General features: G+C 45.4%; 1 protein-coding gene across 1 annotated transcript in view; it reads right to left on the minus strand.

Moving 5' to 3' along the window:
• Positions 1-264: 264 nt before the first annotated feature.
• Positions 265-24068, minus strand: part of LOC117061857 (methanethiol oxidase-like) — a 30513-nt gene continuing 6709 nt past the window's right edge. The window contains exons 2-12 of the mRNA XM_033174838.1: positions 23893-23946; positions 19186-19298; positions 16353-16538; positions 15249-15369; positions 13141-13323; positions 10704-10882; positions 6939-7017; positions 4289-4410; positions 3180-3272; positions 2229-2347; positions 265-921 (exon numbers count right to left, since the gene is read on the minus strand). Coding sequence (XP_033030729.1) covers positions 759-921; positions 2229-2347; positions 3180-3272; positions 4289-4410; positions 6939-7017; positions 10704-10882; positions 13141-13323; positions 15249-15369; positions 16353-16538; positions 19186-19298; positions 23893-23946 — 1412 coding nt within the window. The 3' untranslated portion in view covers positions 265-758. The remainder of the gene's footprint in view (positions 922-2228; positions 2348-3179; positions 3273-4288; positions 4411-6938; positions 7018-10703; positions 10883-13140; positions 13324-15248; positions 15370-16352; positions 16539-19185; positions 19299-23892; positions 23947-24068) is intronic.

Genomic DNA, 24068 nt, shown 5'->3' on the forward strand with positions numbered 1-24068 from the left:
TCAGCTTCACCGAATGGCTCCAAGGCCTAGTGTGATGATCTATCACATGCATTTCTCAGGGCAGAATAAATCATGTGAGCAAGACTACAGTTTGCAATAAAGAGAAAGAGAGACAGGCAGGCCAGTAAACACTCTGGACAGTTTGGTTACAGGCAGGTAGACGTGTTGGTCTGCCGTAGTCGAAACAAAATAATTTATTTTTTTTAAAAATCCTTCCAATATGCATGCACAGTTCTTCAGATACCAATAACAAACTTAGTGGGTCTCTAAGGTGCTACTGGAAGGATTTTTTTTAATTTTTAATTTTGTTTCGAGGACAGTTTGGTATTATTAAAAGCATCAGGTAATACAACTGTTCCAGAGATTCTAATAATCTACCGACTGAGCTATGCATGGTTCCACTTCAGCCTTCAGGAAGGGAGAGTTATATGTTGGAATACTTCCCTTCCCACTCTGCCCAGACTCCCTATACATAGAGAAAGCTGATCATAAGCCTTACTGCTAACGTACTAGTTTTCTATGTGCATAGAGGTGTTTTTTTAATCTTGTGGGAGCTTCCTAGCGTGCTACACCCCTGCTTACTGCCTGAAAAGCTGTACTGTGCTGTTCCACAGACTATAAACTGGTTCCCTGTCTGCAAGATCATGGAAATCTGGTTAGAGGCCCCACCGAGATCAATTTCTATATGTGGAGCAAAGAAAGGGCAAAGGGTGAACACCCAAGGGCCCAACTGCGCTCTGCCCTGCTGGGAGCTTTCCTCAGATCCAGATGTCGGAGGTGCAGTCTCCACCCGGGTAGCGGATTTCGTGGGCGAGGGCTGGGCCCTCTGGCTCTTTCCCAAAATCCACGAGGAAATTTTTGTTCACTTTCAAGCCGCCTTTCTTGGTGTCCACGTCGATTTGCAACATGACAGAGCCTTCCCTGAAGTGAAGAGGAGGGGAAATGGGGGTGGAGAAAACACATAGAATCATAGAGTTGGAAGAGACCCCAAGGGCCATCCAGTCCAACCCCCTGCCAAGCAGGAAACACCATCAACGCATTCCTGACAGATGGCTGTCAAGCCTCTGCTTAAAGACCTCCAAAGAAGGAGACTCCACCACACTCCTTGGCAGCAAATTCCACTGCCGAACAGCTCTTACTGTCAGGAAGTTCTTCCTAATGTTTAGGTGGAATCTTCTTTCTTGTAGTTTGAATCCATTGCCCTGTGTCCGCTTCTCTGGAGCAGCAGAAAACAACCTTTCACCCTCCTCTATATGACATCCTTTTATATATTTGAACATGGCTATCATATCACCCCTTAACCTTCTCTTCTCCAGGCTAAACATACCCAGCTCCCTAAGCCGTTCCTCATAAGGCATCGTTTCCAGGCCTTTGACCGTTTTGGTTGCCCTCTTCTGGACATGTTCCAGCTTGTCATTATCCTTCTTGAACTGTGGTGCCCAGAACTGGACACAGTATTCCAGGTGAGGTCTGACCAGAGCAGAATATAGTGGTACTATTACTTCCCTTGATCTAGACACTATACTCCTATTGATGCAGCCCAGAATTGCATTGGCTTTTTTAGCTGCTGCATCACACTGTTGACTCATGTCAAGTTTGTGGTCTACCAAGACTCCTAGATCCTTTTCACATGTACTGCTCTCAAGCCAGGTGTCACCCATCCTGTATTTGTCACCCATCCTGTATTTGTGCTTTTCACATCGTGAGGGAAAGCAGAAATAATGCCAGAATCGTTTCTTTTCAAGGGCAAAAGGAAAGAGACCCGTAGTAGCTGAATCAAGCCAGTGGCCCAACCGGTCCAGCATCCTGTTCTCACAGCAGCCAACCAGATGCCTCAGTGGGAAACCCGCAAGCAGGATTCAAGCACAGGAGCCCTCTCTCCCCTCCTGCGGTTTCCAGCAACTGGGATTCAGAAGCATCACTGGACTCCAGCCATGAAGTCAGAGCACTGTAGCCATTGAATTCCTTATCCCTCCACGAATTTGCCTAATCCTTTTTTAAAGGCATCCGTGGCCTTAAGGGAGCCAATTCCATAGTTTTAACTGGGCGCTGTGTGAAGAAGATGCTTTGAGCAGAGTGGCAGAGGCTCTCCAGGGTTTTAGGGAGGGGTCTTTATCGACCCAACGTGGAGATTGAACCTGGAGCCTTCTGCATGCGAAGCAGGTGTTCTGCCACTGGGCTACAGCCCTGACTTTTAAAAATAATATCCAGGCGAAAAGGTGTCTTACTTGACCATGTCTGGGTAGAACTGCTTGTCCCAGCCGCTGTAGAGGGAAGTACTGACATACAGTCGCTTGCCGTCCAAGCTTAGCTGGATCATTTGAGGCCCGCCTTGAACCCTCTTTCCCTGAAAGGGGGGGGGGGAAACGGGTATGTTAGCACACTCCAGAGGATCCTGTGTTGCTTGGCGTACGTGGAAGGACAAATTTGGAGCAAGAGGAAAGAGTGAAGCAGGGATGCGGGACATCTGTGCCCCCTCCAGATTCTAAGAAGAACCTTCTGGATCAGGCCAATGGCCCGTCTAGTCTAGCATCCTGTTCTCACAGTGGCCAAGCAGGTGCCTCTTCTGGGAAACCAGGGTGCAGGATTTGATCACAAGAGCAGCCCTCTCCCTTCCTGCGCTTTCCAGCAATTTGTATTAATGCCTGCAGCTGTGGAGGCAAGAGAATAGACACCCACAGCCTTCATGAGTATGTCCAATCCTATTTTAAAGCCATCCAAGTTGGTGGTCATCGCTGCTTCCTGTGGCAGTGAGTTCCACTGTTTAACAATGTGCTGTTTTTCTTGGACTCCCCTCAGCCCCAACAAACCAGCATGGTCAAGGGTTAGGGATAATGATGGTTGGAGTTTTAATCCACCAAACATCTGATGGGCTACAGGACACCTCCCAACCCCTGGGATAAAGCATTTGGGGTTGTTTTTGTTTGTTTGTTTAGAGGCAAGGCAAAATTAGGGGAGAAATGGTAAGAACAGGGTGGGAAACCTGCAGCCCGAGGGCTGCTAATTTCTTGCTGGCAGTGACAAGGGCAAAAACAGAAGGGGAGGGAGGAAGGAAGGAAGGAAGGAAGGAAGGAAGGAAGGAAGGGAGTGTTTCTTGAGTGCCTTGGGTTAAAGACATGATATAAAATGTGATAAACAATTAATAAATAGGGGGGGGGTGTGTGGTGGTTGTCATGCACCTTGATGATAAATGGATCTGGTTGGCAGTCCAGCTCTTGGTCGTCAATCACAGTGACTGGCCCGCCTTTGACGATGCTGCCTCCAACGAAAACCTGCAAGGAAATAGACCAGACTCAGGACAGAACAGAATCATGCTTGCAGATTCATCAGCTCACTGGGGCAATTAGTATAGCCAGCAATCTCCCTAACGCAATGGCCAACTGGCAAGATTGTGTAAATTAAAAAAATCTGGGCTGGTTAGTTGCTAGCTAGTTTCCCTTCCTAGGTACGCGACGTCTGCATCTGATTATAGGTAAGATGTTGACTACTGCAAAGGGGTCTACGTTGGGCTGCCCCTTGGAGACAGTCCACCCTTTTGGTTAGTGCAAAATGCAGCCGCCAGCAACTGGCATTCAGAAGCACATTGCCTCCAACATAGTCAGCATGGCTGATAGCCACTGATAGCCTTACCTACAAATTTGTCTAATCATCTTTAAAAGCCATGCAAGTTGCTCACCATCACTACATTTTGTGGAAGCAACCTCCTTAGTTTTAACTATGCGCTATGTGTCAAGGTCCTTCCTTTTAATACATGTTTTGGTTGATATATGTATTTCTTGACTGATGCTGATAAACAGAGTATGATGTTAAACACATGCATATATTGATGACTTTGCCAGGTATCTCTTCATTTACAGTTTACACTTTCTGGAAGCCTAAACATACATACATATATTTATTTAATCAATCAATCAATCAATCAATAATTTTAAATGTTTATTTTGTTTTGCAGATAATACAATTTATAAATAAACAACAAAGAATTCCCCCCTCACCCTCCCCGCCAGTACGTTTCAGCATTAATCGAACAAAATAGTTTATTAACTTTGGATTCAATTCAAAAACAATTAATTATCTGTCTATAGCCTACCACGTGTTGCTGGTGGTTGAAATCCCTTTTCTTTTGTAAGTGTGTATGCAATAAAGTCAAACCATTTTTTTTAATTAAAGTTGTTCATTTTCTTATTGGTAAATGATTATTAGTCAATATCTTATTGGTAAATATTGTTGTTGTGGCTTTTTTTTTTTTTAAATTCACTCTGGTCTTTTATTCAAAGCTGGCTTTTACCTGTCCCACCAGTTTGGGCTGCTGGGTGTTGCTGATGTCATACTGACGGATGTCACCATGAAGCCAGTCGCTAAAATACAGAAATTTATCATCCAAGGAGATGAGGATGTCCGTGATGAGACCTTAAGGAAAACATTGGGGAGTAATAAAGGAAGCGACAGCGTTAAAACTCTTGTGAGTCAGCTGTTTGTTTGGGGGGGAGGCAGAAAGAGAGACAGACAAACAAACAAACAAACTGAGTGCTACAAAGATATCACACATCTCTAATATTTTAAACTTTCCAGCAAACTAACTCCCTTAAGCTGCCCTGAACTTCTTGCCTCTAGGGGCCTGGTGGGTGGGGTGGTGTTATGTACTGAGTTGAATAGGATCCAAACTGCAGCAGTCTGATTGGTCCTAGAACAATAGGATTGAGATTGCAGCAGTCTGACTGGTCCCAGAACAATAGGATTGAGATTGCAGCAGTCTGATTGGTCCCAGAACAATAGGATTGAGATTGCAGCAGTCTGATTGGTCCCAGAACAATAGGATTGAGATTGCAGCAGTCTGATTGGTCCGCAGGAGCCACCCAATCTGGCTCTAGGTGGAAGTGAATCCACACTCCGATTGGCATACAGGAGTATCCCGGAATTAGCCATTCACGTGGGGCCCATTGTGTAAATAGTGTATATAAAGCAAACGTTTTGGGGGAACTGCATTCCTCACTACTATGAGCTGAATAAAGAGCATGAAATTCACACTTGACTCCAAGTATATTTCAATTGAATGCAGATTTCCAAAGAATAGCAAGGAGAGACAAGAGGGCCTTTCTAAACGAGCAATGCAAAGAAATAGAGGAAAATAACAGAATGGGAAAAACCAGAGATTTATTCAAGAAAATTGGAGATATGAAAGGAACATTTCATACAAAGATTACCACAATCAAGGACAAAAGTGGAAAGGACCTAACAGAAGCAGAAGACATCAAGAAGAGGTGGCAAGAATACACAGAGGAATTATACCAGAAAGATATGGAGGTCTCATACACCCCAGGAAATGTGGTTGCTGACCTTGAGCCAGACATCCTGGAGAGTGAAGTCAAATGGGCCTTAGAAAGCCTTGCTAACAACAAGGCCAGTGGAAGTGATGATATTCCAGCTGAACTATTTAAAATTTTAAAAGAGGATGCTGTTAAGGTGCTGCACTCAATATGCCAGCAAGTTTGGAAAACTCAGCAGTGGCCAGAGGATTGGAGAAGATCAGTCTACATCCCAATCCCAAAGAAGGGCAGTGCCAAAGAATGCTCCAACCACCGCACAATTGCACTCATTTCACACGCTAGCAAGGTTATGCTTAAAATTCTACAAGGCAGGCTTAAGCAGTATGTGGACCGAGAACTCCCAGAAGTGCAAGCTGGATTTCGAAGAGGCAGAGGAACCAGAGACCAAATTGCAAACATGCGCTGGATTATGGAGAAAGCCAGAGAGTTCCAGAAAAACATCTACTTCTGCTTCATTGATTATGCAAAAGCATTTGACTGTGTCGACCACAGCAAACTATGGCAAGTTCTTAAAGAAATGGGAGTGCCGGATCACCTCATTTGCCTCCTGAGAAATCTCTATGTGGGACAAGAAGCTACAGTTAGAACTGGATATGGAACAACTGATTGGTTCAAAATTGGGAAAGGAGTACGACAAGGCTGTATATTGTCTCCCTGCTTATTTAACTTATATGCAGAATACATCATGCGAAAGGCTGGACTGGATGAATCCCCAACTGGAATTAAGATTGCCAGAAAAAATATCAACAACCTCAGATATGCTGATGATACTACCTTGATGGCAGAAAGTGAGGAAGAATTGAAGAACCTTTTAATGAGGGTGAAAGAAGAGAGCGCAAAATATGGTCTGAAGCTCAACATCAAAAAAACTAAGATCATGGCCACTGGTCCCATCACCTCCTGGCAAATAGAAGGGGAAGAAATGGAGGCAGTGAGAGATTTCACTTTCTTGGGTTCCATGATCACTGCAGATGGTGACAGCAGTCACGAAATCAGAAGACGCCTGCTTCTTGGGAGAAAAGCAATGACAAACCTAGACAGCATCTTAAAAAGCAAAGACATCACCTTGCCGACAAAAGTCCGTATAGTTAAAGCTATGGTTTTCCCAGTAGTAATGTACGGAAGTGAGAGCTGGACCATAAAGAAGGCTGATCGCCGTAGAATTGATGCTTTTGAATTATGGTGCTGGAGGAGACTCTTGAGAGTCCCGTGGACTGCAAGAAGATCAAACCTATCCATTCTCAAAGAAATCAGCCCTGAGTACTCACTAGAAGGACAGATCCTGAAGTTGAGGCTCCAGTACTTTGGCCACCTCATGAGAAGAGAAGAATCCCTAGAAAAGACCCTGATGTTGGGAAAGATGGAGGGCACAAGGAGAAGGGGACGACAGAGGATGAGATGGTTGGACAGTGTTCTTGAAGCTACTAACATGAGTTTGGCCAAACTGCGAGAGGCAGTGAAGGATAGGCATGCCTGGCGTACTCTGGTCCATGGGGTCACGAAGAGTCGGACACGACTGAACGACTGAACAACAACAACAACATATTTCAGGTGGGGAAGGAGAAGGTAAATCCTACTTGCGGCCCAAATCTGAAACCACGCTTGACTGACCTGGCATGTCGGGAAGAAGCCACCCTTCCACCTTCTTGCTGGGGACCTGGATCACTTGCTTGGCTGCCCATGTCCCGTTCTGCCGAAAGAGCAACCACAGGGGAGGTTAATCACAGGAACGCCATTGTCACGCTCAGCACAGATGAATATATTCTTAACTGGTGTAGTTCCCACCCAGGGGACAGTCCTTCGGTTTCATCAGGTGAAACCAACTCTGGCATTATGAGTGTGTGCAGAGAGAGGGAGAAAGAAAGAAAGAAAGAAAGAAAGAAGGAAAGAAAGAAAGAAAGAAAGAAAGAAAGGAAGGAAGGAAGGAAGGAAGGAAGGAAGAGGGATGCCGCATCTAACCCTTCTCAGGTTGAGGGATGCACTGACCACATTGAACATTTCATGGCTTCCTCCAAAGAATTCTGGGAATTGTGATTTGCTAAGGGTACTGAGGGGACCCAGGTGGCGCTGTGGGTTAAACCACAGAGCCTAGGGCTTGCTGATCAGAAGGTCGGCGGTTTGAATCCCGCGACGGGGTGAGCTCCCGTTGCTCAGTCCCAGCTCCTGCCAACCTAGCAGTTCGAAAGCACGTCAAAGTGCAAGTAGATAAATAGGGACCACTCTGGTGGGAAGGTAAACGGTGTTTCCGTGTGCTGCTCTGGTTCGCCAGAAGCGGCTTAGTCATGCTGGCCACATGACCCGGAAGCTGTCTGCGGACAAACGCCGGCTCCCTCGGCCTGTAAAGCGAGATGAGCGCCGCAACCCCAGAGTCGGACACGACTGGACCTGATGGTCAGGGGTCCCTTTACCTTTAAGGGTACTGAACATTGTTAGGAGATCCCCAGGCCTTGGGAAGAGGGTTTGACTATTAAGCCACACTGAGAACTGCAGCTCTGTGAGGGAAATTGAAGGCAAGTGTGTCTCCTAACAACTCTCAGCACCCTGAACAAACTACAGTTCCCATGATTCTTGGTGGGGGAGGGAAGTAACTACTGTTAAAATAGTATAATTTTGCTTTCAATGTATGGTGAGAATGTGGCCACACTCTGCGAGGGGGCAAAAAGACTTAAGGAAGATCAAAGTCTGCTAGCTGATCCCTCGGATTGATTTGCAATATGCCAGCAATTGTTCAATAATGGTTTAACGCCTGCAACAAATGACACCCAGTTGTTTTAGCAACAGGGACATCAAAAAAGGATCCCACCCTCCTATCCTATTTCTAAATCAGGGCGCTGGGAGGGGAAGAGAGCTTTTGGGGAGATGGGTCCAGGCATGGACTTTTGTGTGACAAGTGCTGAAAAGAAATTCTGGTGCTGAGCATGTGCTCCGAGGCATCTTGTTAGTTGATTCTTAGAGAATGGGTGCCTCCAGGCCAGCTGTTGGAATAATCCACTTATGTTCCTGTTGTAAGAATTTATATTATTAATTTACCAAGCAAACACAGGAAAAACAGGCCTCACACCAATTTTCACTCCCAAACTGATAAACTGCTTCTCTGCAAGGCTGGGGGAACCTTCCCATTATCTCAGGAATTAAAAGGTGATAATCCCTGGCATCCTGTTGCCTGAGTGCCAGACTGGGTGGCCATTCGAAAGATGGCAGGGCCAGATGGAGACAAAAGGGTGTGATTGCCTTGGCTGGGAAACAGGGAAATGCAAATATCTCTTTTGTTTTACTTGATGGGCTTTGGTGGAGGGCAAGAGGAGACATGGGGGCAGGGTCCAGGATGCTCAGATCACTGCTACCAGACCCTCCCAATTTGTGATGTAGTTCCGATTTATCTGTGATGTATGTATGATGTATGGAGGGGTGGTCTTGAGCTGGAGGGGGGCAATTTCAGAAGTCTATATAGGAGCGTGCGCTCCATTGTTCTATGTCTTTTCCTTGCAAAACACGCTGCTGCAACAGTTTCTAACAAGGCCTTGCTTTGGGAGACTCGGTATTTGTCTTTGTGCTGCGTTGTCGGGAAGGGGCTCTTAAATTATAGCGCTCTTCCCGGGGTTATGGACTCCCTTCTGGAGATGGACCCAGTTACAGAATTTTTATAACATTCCCCACCCCACTCCAGCCACTATTCTGCATCTGGTTCGAGTTAGTGGATCTCAGGGGTAAAAAAAAAAGGGGGGGTGAGGAATGCTCAGAGCAGTTCCTGCAAACCTGAAGTGTGCCTGGCTCTGTTACAAGGCATGCCAAACATTATTAATCCCATTTTACAGATGGAAGTGCTGAGGCAGCAGGAGAGAGCGAGTCCAGGGCAGAGGCGAAATCTCTGAATGCTGAGACTTCCTCTGTCACCGCTGTCTCTTGGCCACTCCACAACGCACTGCAGAATAAACAGCTCTTGCACGGTATCACAGGCGCCTATCTTACGCAGACAAGAGAAAGCTTAATGGCTTGAACTGCCGCACAATCGTATGTACACAGCTCGGCATATGTGGAGGTGACACAATACCTGAGCAAACAGCCGTCACAATGGGACAGACAGCTCAATGAACCACCTATGGTAAACCAGGCGGGTTAATGATTGCGCTGTCCCATTATGCCAAAGATCAATAATTCACTCATGGAGATGCAAAGGCGATAACTGCGCATAGTGGGGTGGGGAGGGGACGGCTTGCAGATTTGGGACAACCGTTGGGATCGCAGAGCCTCCTACTCACCACCTGACAACACCTGTTTGACTACATCACCAGTTTGACTGGCGCCTATTCCTGCAGAGACAGATCCAGTGCACTGTTGGCTTTTTACATTTTCAAAGGGAATTGGACTGTCGGCTCTTTGTCCCAGCATGCTTTGCTGCACGCAAGAGCGTAGCAAGGGGGGAGGCGTAGGGGGCAGTCCGCCCCAGGTTCCATAATGGGGTTTTTTTTTTGGACAAATTATCAAGGAACAATTACTGCCGTACTACGACGGTTCATAAAAAACTTTTTTTTTAAATGCCTGCTCCAAAGGTCTTATCTTACTATACTAGGGATTATATAGCTATATATGAAATTTCATGAATATTGGTTAATATCTTGACCCTCCTCCACCAACATAGCTGTTTACTTGGCTGTTTTCCTATGTCGTGAAGGCTGCTCAACAGAAACCCTACCACAGGGACCCTTGCCACATCCCTTTGCAATGTCATCTATTTTATTGTCTCTAACCACATACGTTCAAATACACCAATATTTTTTTTTGCGAAAGAGAGCAGTCCAACATAGAACGCTCCCCAAGGCCATATCCAACTAGGCACCTGTCAATTTCGGATTCTCTGTTTTTCTCCCCTTCCCCCATCTTAAGTTCAGTTCTCCACATTCCCACATCAGTTTGGATTTTTTTTTTTTTAATGTCCTCATGAAAACTCACCAGCACTTTAGTGCAAATTTCTCCCAAACACATTTTTGTATGAAATTTCACCTAATACATACAACTTTGCAAATCGATTTCCCCCAGTATAAAGCATTTTTGTGTGTTACCTTTCTGAAAATATGCATTTTTTACGTACACTTTCCCCCAGTATAAGCATTTTTGTACGTGATACTTGGTTGGAGACCTGCACTGCAAAATTCAGAAAAGTGCAAATTTCAAAGGAAGGCTGCGTTTCAGTCCATGCATTGTTTCAGAAAGTGCAAAATGAGTGAGTTGGCCTTCCGACGTGAACTGAATTTAAATTTCTCCCCCAAGTCTACAAAGAAATGCCCTTTTCTAATTGGAGATGCCTGGGAGGATCTCCTGCCAGAGAGCCATAGCCCTTCCTCAAGTCTCACTAAGAATGTTACTCCTTGTTGTTACCGCGGTCTTGTGGAAACGGTGAATCGCACTGGTGAGGGCGCAGCCGATGAACCCTTCTGCCGCATCGGGGTTGTGGAGAAAGCGGATTTCAAGAGGGATGGAATTCTTCCCCACGTCGATCGACTGGATGAGTTCATGGGTGGTCCAGTCCCACACATTAATGTTGCCACCGTAGCAGCCTTCAAAGATGCAGTGGTTGTGGAGAAAGTAGAGTAAATAAAGAGCAGAAAAGCAAAGCTTACTGAGGTCACTTTTTTCGATTTCCCCCAGCATTGGTGTGTGAGGAGTGCTGCCTGTGAAAGACATTCTTTTATGCACAAAATCCCTCTCATCTAACTGCGACGAACCATACCCCTCAATTACTAAAATCTTGTCCAAAACGGTACAGGGGTAGAACCAACCAACCCCCCCTCCAACTCGGTTCGCCTCAAAACAAACCCCTCTTACTTCAAGGACTTATTAGTAATGAGAGCCTAATTCCAGCTTTCGTGGCCTGGTATCCTCAATACTCTGGGTTACTTAAATGAACAACCTCTTGCCTACAGTAAAGGGCCTCCCTCAGCTCGGATCCCCACTGTATTGATTTGCCTCACCACTCTGGCAACCTCGTGGCACTCTGGGTTTCCACCATCTAACCCTTTTCTGTGTGACTCTAGGACACGAACTATCACCTCCCTTTCCTCAGGTATGTTTTGCCCTTTCTTGAGTCCACACCTCTGTGAGATTTGATACCCTGCTGGACCAATAATGACGACTCCTCCTTGGCACTAAAAAGAACTGAATTTTATTTTCTGGAGAACATAGTTGATGTAAAGATTCATGCATTCACAATCTTAGTTGTAGTAATCCAGAAACATCTTTCAATCTATAGTTTCATGTTAAACTAATCCTAACCTAAACCACCACTATCCTGGCCCCACACCCTTCTTCTTCCCTGTCTCCACACACACCCTCCCTCTTCTCCACTGTCAAAACGGCTGTTCCATCCTTTTAAACTGGGGACCGTCCTGCCCCTGTCAGTTAAGTTGAAGGTGGATTAACTCCTTCTGAGCCGGGAGGTACGGTAATAACTCCTCCACCCTAGGGCCAATCCGTCACACTAACAAAGAGCTCTGCTGGATGACGGTGATGGCCCATCTAGTCCAGCATCCTGTTTTCACAGTGGTCAATCAGATGCTCTTGACGGAAGCCCACAAGCAAGACCTGAGGGCAACAGCCATTCTCCCGACATGCAATTCCTGGCAAGTGGCATTCAGAATATAGCCTTATTGTCCTCCGTGAATTTGTCTAAACCTCTTGTAAAGGCATCCAAGTTGGCGGCCATTGCTACTACTTCTTTCAGGAAGCAAATTCCATCATTTAAACTATGCACTGTGTGAAGAAATCCTGCATTTCGCCACTCCCAATTCTTCAGCATTCCGCTCCTCGTAATTTCACAGAGGAGAGCTGCATTGTGAAAGAGAACAAATGTCTCAGGGCCCCTTGCAAAATCACCAAGCATGTTGACACGATGCTAACAGAGGGCCGTTAACGGAAAACGGAGATAGAAGAATCTTCGCAAGAACCTTGTGAGATGTTGTCAGGGGAGACACGTACAGCCAGTTCATTTCAAGGTATAAATACTTGTCATGTTTGTTCTCTAGCAGTCATTGTGACAAATGCGTCCATATGCTACAGCTGCAGGGAGTGGGGGAGATTGCCTTAAAGAATTTCTTATTTGTATAACCTCAAGGTTAGATTACTGCAACATGTTCTACGTGGGGCTGCCTCTGAAGACAGTTTGGAAATTTCAGCTAGTGCAGAATTCAGCGGCCAGGTTGCCCACCGGAGCAAGACGGTCCTGGTCCGACTGCACTGGCTACCAATTAGTTTCTGGGCCCAATTTAAATTTGCTGGTTTTGACCTATAAAGCCTTAAACAACCCAGGACAGCAATACCTCAAGGAACTCCTCTTTCCATATGAACCTAACCCCGAGATCATCTTAGTGTGCCTCCTTCTCGAGAGCTCCAGAGGGTGGCAAGACGAGAACGGGGCCTTCTCTGCAGTGGCTCCCCGTCTGTGTAATGCTCTCCCCAGGGAATTTCGCCTGGCGCCTTCATTATACACCTTTAGGCAGAAACGTTCCTTTTTAACCACGCCTTTGGTTGATTTGATTGACATCCTATGCCCTTTTAAAATGTGGTTTTATTTTTTTGGGGGGGAGGGGGTCATTGGGTTGTTGTTTTTATTTTGATTATGTATTTTGTGGTTTTATATTTTGAACTGCCCTTAGACCTCCGGGTATAGGGCGGTATATACAGTAAATTCTAATAATATTAATAATAATAATATCACGCCACACGCTGAAAAATTAAGTCTGAATATGATTGCCCCTTGTGGAAATGAATTTGGTTACCTTTGCTTCAATAGTGCTCATGTGCAGAAGGATGCACTCACCTTTTTCCAGATCAGCTGGATTAAACCCATATGCCAGGCACTTGGGCACTCCCCATTCTGTGCTCATCAGGACGTTATGCCTCGGCTGGTACCAGAAATCGTAGCCCAGCTTAGGGACCTTGGATCCTTTTTCCCAGTTTCCCTTCACCTCAAAAGTCTCCCCGTCCAGCAGCACAAAACCACCTAACATTACCAAAAATATTTAAAAAATCATCATTAGGAATGTCATAGGAACATAGGAAGCTGCCTTATACTGAGTCAGGCCACGTGGGTCCACCTAAGGCAGTACTGCCTACTGGCAACAGCTCTTCGGGGATTCAAACAGGGCTCTCTCCCAGCCCCACCTGGAGATGCCAGGGATTGAACCCGAGGCTTTCTCCATGCAAAGGAGATGCTTTGCCAGTAAGCTGCAATTGTTGCCATCAACAACCCCCTGTTTAGGGAAGCTTTTAATGTTTAATAGACTATTGTATTTTAATATTTTGTTGGAAGCCGCCCAGAGTGGCTGGGGAAACCAGATGGGCGGGATATAAATAATAAATTAACAACAACAACAACAATTACAATTACAAAATGCATTTTTCTAAATCCCCAAAGGTATTTGATATATCCCAGCTGGGGTGTGTGTGTGTGTGTGTATGTGTGTTGCAAAAAGACTTATAGGTTTGAAGGGTAAACATGCATCACCCGCTACTCAGCAGACTGAAGTTCATGCTGCCCTTTCTACGTTTGAATGTAGATTATATTGGTTTGTTGGCCATCCGTCTGTCAATGGAGGAGTGTGTCTTTTGGAGTGAAGGCAAACTGTCGGAAGGTTGTGGAAACCAATATAGGATCAACATGTTTTGTTGCAGATGAAGGCGCCCGGGGTGTGTGTGTGTGTGTGTGTGTGTGTGTGTGTAAAGGGACCCCTGACCATTAGGTCCAGTCGCGGACGACTCTGGGGTTGTGGCGCTCATCTCCCTTTACTGGCCGAGGGAGCCGGCGTACAGCTTCCGGGTCATGTGGCCAGCATGACTAAGCCGCTTCTGGCGAACCAGAGCAGCGCACGGAAACGCCGTTTACCTTCCTGCTGGAGCGGTCCCTATTTATCTACTTGCACTTATGACGTGCTTTCGAACTGCTAGGTGGGCAGGAGCAGGGACTGAGCAACGGGAGCTCACCCCATCGCAGGGATTCGAACAGCCAACCTTCTGATCAGCAAGCCCTAGGCTCTGTGGTTTAGACCACACACAGCGGTACCTCAGTTTACAAACTTAATCCATTCCGGAAGTCTGTTCTTGAACCAAAACCGTTCTTAAACTGAGGCGCACTTTCCCTAATGAGGCCTCCCACCACCAGTGCCCTTCCACTGTTTGGATAAAGTTCTCAAACCAAGGTTTTGCGGAGTTTGTAAACCAAATTGTTCTTAAACCGGACTGTTCTTAAACCAAGGTACCACTGTATATAATGTGTGTGTGTGTATGTATATATGTATGTATGTATAGTTTAAGTCAGGATTGATGGATTATTTTTAATATTAATGTGAGCCGATTTATTTGTATTAAACAAACAAACAAACAAACACCTCCCCTAGAGAGTATGCCTGCATATTGCTGTAACTTGGTTGTAAATCACTTTGCCCTAAGCAAGATAAAGAGACTAAAAAAATTAACAAATAAGTAAGTAGCTGGCCCACAAGAGTCCTAACATTTCAGTTTCCCAATTATCTCTGCTTCCTTCCACCCCCCACCCCCCGTCCTAGCCTTTTTCTTTTTCTTTTTCTTTTTAAAAAGTTAAGTTTGTAGTCCTTATGATTGCAAAGACACAGTCTGGAATTGTGAGTCGTGCCTGTTGAAACCCAACAAGCAGATGAATACACCCAGGAGCTTGGTGGCAGGGGAATACTGCTTCAGAGCCATCAATATTGGAATAAATTATGCAAAATAAAAGGCATGGTGCAAATCTGCATTTTTTAAAAAAAAACCATACATGTGGAAGAACAGAATTTTTCTCCGTTCAAAATCTGGACCGGGACTCGCTTCACAAAGGACTTAGCGTTCTTGTTAAACCCAGCCCAGACCACCTCCTTTGCCTCCTGTCTTGCCTGCCCAGCCCAAAACAAACACCTTTTCCATTGCCGGACGGGTCTCCCATGGTGCTGATCATAATTTCGCCACTGCCCAAGCAGTGGGTGGTGTGAGGATTAGCCAGGTTGCACTTCCAGTACATGTCAATGGGCTCAACAGCCTAAGGGAAAAGGTGGCACAGAGAAAGCTATGGTTAGTGCTGTGTTAAAAATTTATCCAGTATGTGCTTTTTAAGTTTCTAGTTCTTATGATTCCAAAGGTACAGTACCGACAAAAATTGTGTGAATCGTGCCGCCTTCTGCACAGAGAAAGTAACACTAGTGTTGTCCTGAAAACGATCTGTGCGTGTGTTCCTCACTCCCTAACCATTCTCCATCAAAACAAAATCGAAAATTCTTTCTAGTAGCACCTTAGAGACCAACTGAGTTTGTTCCTGGTATGAGCTTTCGTGTGCATGCACACTTCTTCAGATGCACACGAAAGCTCATACCAGGAACAAACTCAGTTGGTCTCTAAGGTGCTACTAGAAAGAATTTTCGATTTTGTTTTGACTATGGCAGACCAACACGACTACCCACCTGTAACTGCAACATTCTCCATCAACGAGGGAGAAGAGAAACTGCCGTAAAGGGAATATTTTTAGCATGCATTTCTCCTAAGATACTCTTGAAATGCCATTTCCCCTTAACGTATTAATCTTTGCAAGCAATTTTCCCCTAATATAATGCACTCCTGCGTGCTGTTTTATCTGACATATGCATTTTTAGGCACACCTTCACCTAACATTTGCATCCTTGTACGCATTGTTGGAGAACTGCAACCCAAAGTTCAGAGAAGTGTGTGAATTTTGGAGGGTAGTGGCATTTCGGTTCATGCATTGGGCTTGGAAAGTTAGAATCCGTTTGGCTTGCATTAAAATGCAAAACTAAACGGATTTGATCGCCCATCCATAGTGCTAACATTATTACCTGTTTTGTGAGGGACTGGTTCTGCTGCAAAGAAACCTCAATGCTGATGGCCTTCTAAATACTACAGAGAAGACCCACTGCAAGCCGCTCTGGTAGGGCTTCTGATTCACTGAGCAACACAGGAACTTGCAAAACGGAGGGCATGGTTTCTGGTGAGCCCCAGAAAAGCCCGTACCTTATAGAGGCGGGGAGCTCGCAGGTCAGTGCCTGTATCAACCACATAAATCCTGGAAGAGATCAAGCTGGGAAGGATGAGCCTGTTTCGCTTCTTGGTGGTGTCCCCAAAACAGCTGCTGCAGGCGTTCCACCCAGTGTGGTGGAGCTCATCGTTGACATTTGGCATGGGCAGGCGATGGATGACCTATGAAAGAGAAGAGGGGCAGGAGAAGGCAGGGGTGGGAAACCTCAGACCCTTGGGACTATCTCTAGGTCTCTCCCCGGACCCCAACCCTCACTGGCCCTGCTCCTCCTCAAGTACTTTTCATGGAATCATAGAGCGGGAAGAGACCGCAAGGGCCATCTAGTCCAACCCCATGAAATCTTTTGTCCAACGTGGGGCTCAGACCCATGGCCATGAGATTAAGAGTCTCGTGCTATCCCAATATATCCTTGGGATAATGCTAATGCTGCCTGCTTGATGGAGAGATAGAAGTTTGCGAGTGTAGGCGTAGAAACCTCTAACTTGGAGGTGGGAAGCCTCTGGCCTTTATCATTTATTAATCATCATCATCATCATCATCGCTATTATTTACATACCACCTTCCATTTCAAATTAGACCCACCAAGCCTCCCCATGTGGCCCAGGAGGCCATTTTGGTCAAGCCACACTTGATCTCATATGTGATCTCAACTGGCTTTAAAGGAATGTTTTGTTTTAGATCAGTGGAATGAAAGGAAACTTAAATTGGCTACAACCATATAAAATGACAATATTAAAATCAGTTAAAACAATTTACAATCCGTGTGTGTGTGTGTGTGTGTGTGTGTGTGTGTGTGTGGATATCTCTGCCTTATTTCATTGGGCAAACGCTTTTGCTGTACCAGATCAGTTGGTGTTAGAGCATGGTGCTGATAACACCAAGGTTGTAGGTTCGATCCCTGTATGGGACAGCTGCATATTTCTGCACTGCAGGGAGTTGGACTAGATGATCCTCAGGGTCCCTTCCAACTCTACAGTTATGTGATTCTATGATTCTGTTTGGTGCCGGTTTGAAACATTTTTTGGTTTCAGCAAGCCTATCCCAACATGTTGACCTTTAATCTACTTACAGGTAGGTAGCTGTGTTGGTCTGCCGTAGTCAAAACAAAACAGAACAAAAAAAATTCCTTCCAGTAGCACCTTAGTAGCACCTATCAGCTGATCACCCATTCCCACCACCCTTCTGAGTAATACCCCTCCCCACCATCTTGCTATATATAAGGGTCTGGTGACTTCTGTTTCAGTGTATCTGAAGAAGTGTGCATGCACACGAAAGCTCATACCCAGAACAAACTTAGTTGGTCTCTAAGGTGCTACGGGAAGGAATTTTTATTTTATTTTTTATTTTGTTTTGACCTTTTATCTGTCACTGCTTAATTTTAATTATCTTTTACATGTTTTTAATTATTTGCTCTTAACTGTTTTTATTGCTATTCACAACGTTTCGTGTGGACTGCTTAGAGGTGTATACAATTTCGTTAACTAAAAATAGATCTCAGGTGTAAAGAGGTGTGCCTTCGGCATACGGTGAAAGCTGGAACATGTTCAGAGGAGGGCAACCAAACTGGTCCAAGGCCTGGAAACGATGCCTTATGAGGAATGGCTTAGGGAGCTGGGTATGTTTAGCCTGGAGAAGAGAAGGTTAAGGGGTGATATGATAGCCATGTTCAAATATATAAAAGGATGTCATATAGAGGAGGGTGAAGGGTTGTTTTCTGCTGCTCCAGAGAAGCGGACATGGGGCAATGGATTCAAACTACAAGAAAGAAGAAGATTCCACCTAAACATTAGGAAGAACTTCCTGACAGTGAGAGCTGTTCGGCAGTGGAATTTGCTACCAAGGAGTGTGGTGGAGTCTCCTTCTTTGGAGGTCTTTAAGCGGAGGCTTGACAGCCATCTGTCAGGAATGCTTTGATGGTGTTTCCTACTTGGCAAGGGGTTGGACTGGATGGCCCTTGGGGTCTCTTCCAACTCTAGGATTCTATGATTCTATTCTATGAAAGCTTTACAATGAAGATGCTTGAGGCCTCTCTGCGGGAAGGCAGCCTCCATCATTTAGGGGCTGCTGCAAAGAATCCCCTCTCTTGGGCTGCTATTCCCTATACTTCTTGGGAGGGTGGCAGAACTCCCAAGAGGGTCATCTCTGTCGATCTTAACACCTGAGAGTGTCTGTAGGGAAGGAGGGAGAGGCGGTTTCTCAGATATCTGGACCCTTAGTTGTTTAGAACTTTAAACCCAACTATCACTCTGAGGCTTCCCCGCACCCCTCTCATATACCAATAGGGCAACTTGCAACATTTATTTACAATTTAAGGTCTTTGAAAATATACAATGAAATAAAATTAACAAGCTTCGACAAGACATCTTGCCGGACCAGATCAACTGCCCGGCAAAGTGTGTGACTAACTGTACAAAAGCAAACAAAAGATTTAGCAATTTGAACTGCTTGAGACTGAACGGGGAAGTCTTTGGAAAAACCACCACACCCACACTTTTGTCCTGCAAGAAGGACAACTCTCCGGTTTTTAAAGCAAGCAGCTGTCACAGATGACTTCTGCAACAGCCTGAATGAGGTGGATTGCGATCTTTACACTTTAAAAAATGTTTTTAGGGTGGGACGTTGCTATGGAGATGTGTCAGGGTTTTTTTTTTGGTTTTTTTGTTTTACAAGATACAACTTCTTGGAACTATCCTTGGAAAGTCAACAGGACTTCTCACACAATTGTGGCGCAATAATGTGACCCTGAAGATATCGGCGTACGCCAAGCCTTGTTGCATCAGCAACCTTCGCACACTGAAGGACACTTACTTGGCAATAGGTTGGAGATTTGGGATCCACATCCACCGTGGCCAGGTAGTCTGGTTTCTTTATTCCAGTGTTCCTGTAGATGCAAGGCAGGTATACAATCTCTTCCCGGGGACCTGTCCAAAAGCGAAAAAACCTTATATGAGCCACCAGGAATGGGAAGCAAACACACTGGTATTAAGGGGAGCCAGATCAAGAAAGGAGAAAAGCTCACCCTTTCACCGCTGCATTTGGATGTGATGAACAATGCAAACAGTGTCTTTCTTGGAACATCTCTGCTTTGCTCATGACTTCCATTAGACTTTGGCAAGATCAAGGGAGTGGGGGAACGGCGGGAGATAATATCGCCTGGGGGGCAAATCCCACATGTGAGCCACAAGCTGGACACCCCTGATTTGCCATGAAATGAGGCCAAATTTTTAAAAAAGCTTAATGTGTGCATGAATTTGCACATGGGGCAGAAATAGTTCTAAAGGGTAGAAGGGAAGAAACTTTGCTTTTTGGTGATGCATGTATTCATCACAACAGGGGTAGTTTGGGAAGAGGCAGGCAAGAAGGGAATGCCTCATCTTGTGCCATTCCTCCCCTTCTTGTAAAAAGGTAAAGGGACCCCTGACCATTAGGTCCAGTCGTGGACGACTCTGGGGTTGCAGCGCTCATCCAGCTTTACTGGCCGAGGGAGCCGGCGTACAGCTTCTGGGTCATGTGGCCAGCATGACAAAGCCACTTCTGGCGAACCAGAGCAGCACACGGAAACGCCATTTACCTTCCCACCAGAGTGGTACCTATTTATCTACTTGCACTTTGTGCTTTCAAACTGCTAGGTGGGCAGGAGCAGGGACCGAGCAACGGGAGCTCACCCAGTCGCTGGGATTCGAACTGCTTACCTTCTGACTGGCAAGCCCTAGGCTCTGTGGTTTAACCCACAGCACCACCTGCATCCCTTCTTGTACCTCGTTTAAAAAGAGGTGCTCCCTCTTCTTTGGCACACAGGATGGAGTGCTTCTTCTGCTATCGTCTGAGAAGAGGCATTCTCTCTCATGGGAGGGAATGCGCTTTCTAATGCTATCTCTCCTCATGCCTCCTCTAAGAGGTCTTCCACCTTCACTCACACACTGGGGGGAATGAGGCATCCCTCCTCTCTCATGGGTGGCAATACCATCTTATGAAGAGGTGTTCCTCCCGCAACCCCTAACATTGGACAATGCTATCTGAAGGTTTTGTAAGCATCTGTGTTTTAAAAAAAAGGGGGGGGGAGGTCACATTTCAAACATTTGCAATTGAATTAAGGCAGGAGGGACTTTTTAGCCAATCAAAATGTCTTTCAATCTATCTAACCAATTTAACATGATTAAATTTGGCAGTCCTTTTATTTCCCAAATAACATTTAGGGAAAAACCAGAGGCTTTTCTACTAGGTATTTTAGGTGCAGAGATCCCGAAGTAGCAGAAACGACTATTCATGTATGCGACGACAGCAACGCGAATGCTACTGGCCCAGAGATGGAAGGAAGAAAAAGTTCCGACCAGAGACGAACGGCTGATGGAGATGATGGACGATGCCGAAATGGCAAAATTGACCGGGAAAAATCAAAAACCAGGAAGAGAAGAATTTTAAGAAGGAATGGGGAAAATTTACAATGTATTTAAGAGAACACTGTAAACAACTGAAATATCTGGCAGGATTTGAGTAATGCTTGTAATATACGAAGAATTATGGTAAAAATGGTTTATCTGTTTAAAAAAATAGAGAAAATAAGGGAGGCAGTTGGGAAAAAAAGATTGAAAACGGTAACAATGGAAGGGCGGAGGAGGGTCATAGGATTCAGAGAATCCTAAATGTTGATGTATAATGTTTGAATTCAAATTGGTACTGTAAAACTCAATAAAAATATATTGGTGGGGGAGTGGCAGTCCTACATAATGTAAAAACATACATGAAAACGTCTATATTTCTTTTAACATATCACATACTGGTGGGTATGAAGGCCTGAAGACTGCAGTGGAGAGCAGTCCTGGATCATTTCAGATACATTTGCAACCATGGCAAGGATACCTTCAAGAACCACAGCCTGTTATCTACAGTGCCCAGATGTGGATGAAAAATGAAAGAGGGAGTTTCTTTAGCTTGAAAGCATTTCCTCATTATTACTGGCGCTTCTCCCAAGTGTTAGGACACAGTTGCCACTCCCTGATGGAGGCTGTGACTGCAGTTCAGGAAACCTTGGGAGTGGGTGTGCAAATTTCATTAAATTTCTTAAATGTATTCAACTCATACAGGGCAGAGGTTTTCTGTGCAAAAATGAAAACTGAAACGTTAGTAAGCAACCAGTCCCAAGAGAGGGCAGAGCCGTAGTTGGTTGAGCAGCTGATTCGCATGCAGAGTCCCAGGTTCAAACAACTGGCGTCCCCAGGTAGGGCTGGGAATGTCCCATGCCTGGCACCCTGAAGAGCCACTGCCAGCCAGTGTGGGCAACACTGAGTTAGATGGAACAAGGAAGCTTCCTTTGTCCTTCCTGTGCTGTGCATGGTTTCAGAGGCAATCTAATCAGAATGACCACTTCAGTGGTACAGTGCTTGCTTTGCAATGCATAGGTCTGAAGTCTCCTGGCTGACCATTGGTATTTACCGGGTAACTCCCAATAAACTATTTAGAGGGACACGGGTGGCACTGTGGTCTAAACCACAGAGCCTAGGGCTTGCCGATCAGAAGGTTGGTGGTTTGAATCCCCACGACGGGGTGAGCTCTCGTCGTTCGGAACCAGCTCCTGCCAACCTAGTAGTTCAAAAGCACGTCAAAGTGCAAGTGGATAAATAGGTACCGATCCGGAGGGAAGGTAAACGGTGTTTCCGTGCGCTGCTCTGGTTCGCCAGAAGCGGCTTAGTCATGCTGGCCACATGACCCGGAAGCTGTCTGCGGACAAACGCCGGCTCCCTCGGCCTACAGAGCGAGATGAGCGCAGCAACCCCAGAGTCGTTCGTGACTGGACCTAACGGTAAGGGGTTTCAGTGATTGCTCATGAGTAACCAGTCTGACGCCGTGGTTTCTAAAACTAAGTTTCTTTATTGCGCAGATGTGTACAGAGCAGCACCAAGAAGTACGTCTAGCTCATCCTTCGGCAGAGTCCGGGAATGACTCTTTCCGGTTCTTTGCCCAGCATAAAAGCCGCGGGATGCGGAACCCCCGCCTACCCCCTCTGCGTCTTTCCCCCCTGCGCAAGTGGGGAGACGGAAGAGGCGCCTCACCTCCAGTCCCTGCTTGATGCGAGGGCTCTCCTTCCCTGTCAGAGCCCTGACTCCTACTTCCCCGTCCTGTCTCCCCCTCCCCGCTAGAGGGATCACTGCCTTCCTCAGTGGAGGAAGACGAATTGCTGAGCAGGTGGGGCGGGGGCTCGCGATAGAAGTGAGGTGAGGGCAGCACCCTGACAGGTACCTTTACCTTTTTTTTTAACTATTTAGAATGTATAAAGGTGTTTCAAATGTTTAATGGAAATGCCCAGAACACGAAGGGACATTTTATCATGCTTGGTGGACATGTAAAAAGGCCAAGAAGGGGAGGGGAAGGGGAGAAGTATGCAAATACACAGGTGCAGCAGATTTTAAAGCTTAATATTCAATTGAAGCCAAAGCTCTTTTCTTTGAGGCTTAATGTAGACACAACTGGAAAAGGACGATGGAAGTTCACTCCAATGTAAGATTACCGAGGCGAGATGGTTGTATGCACGAGGATGGAAAGATACAGCCCTACCCACTATAGATGAATGGCTGATAAAACTATTGGACTTGGCTGAGATGGCAAAGGTAATGTGTTTAATTAGAGAGAAAAAATCATTATTGACATTTACTCAGGAATGGGAACTTCTTACGGACTTTTTGCATGGAAGAGAAAATGAACTTGTAATATCTGGATTTGAAGACTAAAAAGGTACTGGCTTACAGAAGACAGAATGAGTGAATAATATGTTTAGCTGTAGGACAGAGAACTAGAAATATATATATATATATATATATATATATATATATATATATATATATACACACACACACACACACACACACACACACATACACACTCTTTCACCCTGCTTTTCCTTTCTTCTTCTTCTTCTTCTTCTTCTTCTTCTTCTTCTTCTTCTTCTTCTTCTTCCTGCCTCTGTTCTTTTTTAGATTATTTCAGTGCGTTATATTTTTGTGACAGGTATGCATTTTTGTACAAGTATCAATAAATATATATATATATGAAAGAGAAAGATCCCCAGCTGAATCTCTGCCAATCAGCGTATAAACATCACTGAACTCAATAGACCAACAAGGCATTTTGCCGTGCTCTCGTTTCTCATTTAGAAACAGTTACTAAGCTGCACACAAGTTATAAACAAGGGAATCCCAGCCCACAGACTTACAACCTAGAATAGGAACTACACAAAAGGAAAAAGCAGTGGGGAAATAGAGAAAGCACTACCTTCAAATCTCAGTATGATTTCACAGACAAGGCACTGTTTTTCCCCCAGTACAGGGTTGGTGGCAAACACAAACAGTAGCCAGCAATTGGGAGTGACAAACAAATAAATAAATTGTGGGTCCCTAGTGCTGATCGGGTACACAAGCTTGCTCTGAACTCCTTGGAAAGTTGGCAAGATACAGACATGATTGTAAACAAAAGGAATAAAAAGTAGCCTGGGTTTCATGCCACAAAGACCCCCCCCCTTACCTTTCATAGCCTCCAATGGTGTTTTGTATCCAGGGCCGCACTCTCCGCATTTCGCTGCAAATTGAAATGGTTGAAAGATCAGCAGATGACAGGTTTGGTGGTCCCAGAATGGCTGGAGAAGCCTTTCCTGGGTATATTCCCAATCTTTTTGATTGAAAGTCTTTAGTTTGCTATCT

The sequence above is a fragment of the Lacerta agilis genome, chromosome 17 (assembly GCF_009819535.1).
Source record: "Lacerta agilis isolate rLacAgi1 chromosome 17, rLacAgi1.pri, whole genome shotgun sequence".
Classification (NCBI taxonomy): domain Eukaryota; kingdom Metazoa; phylum Chordata; class Lepidosauria; order Squamata; family Lacertidae; genus Lacerta; species Lacerta agilis.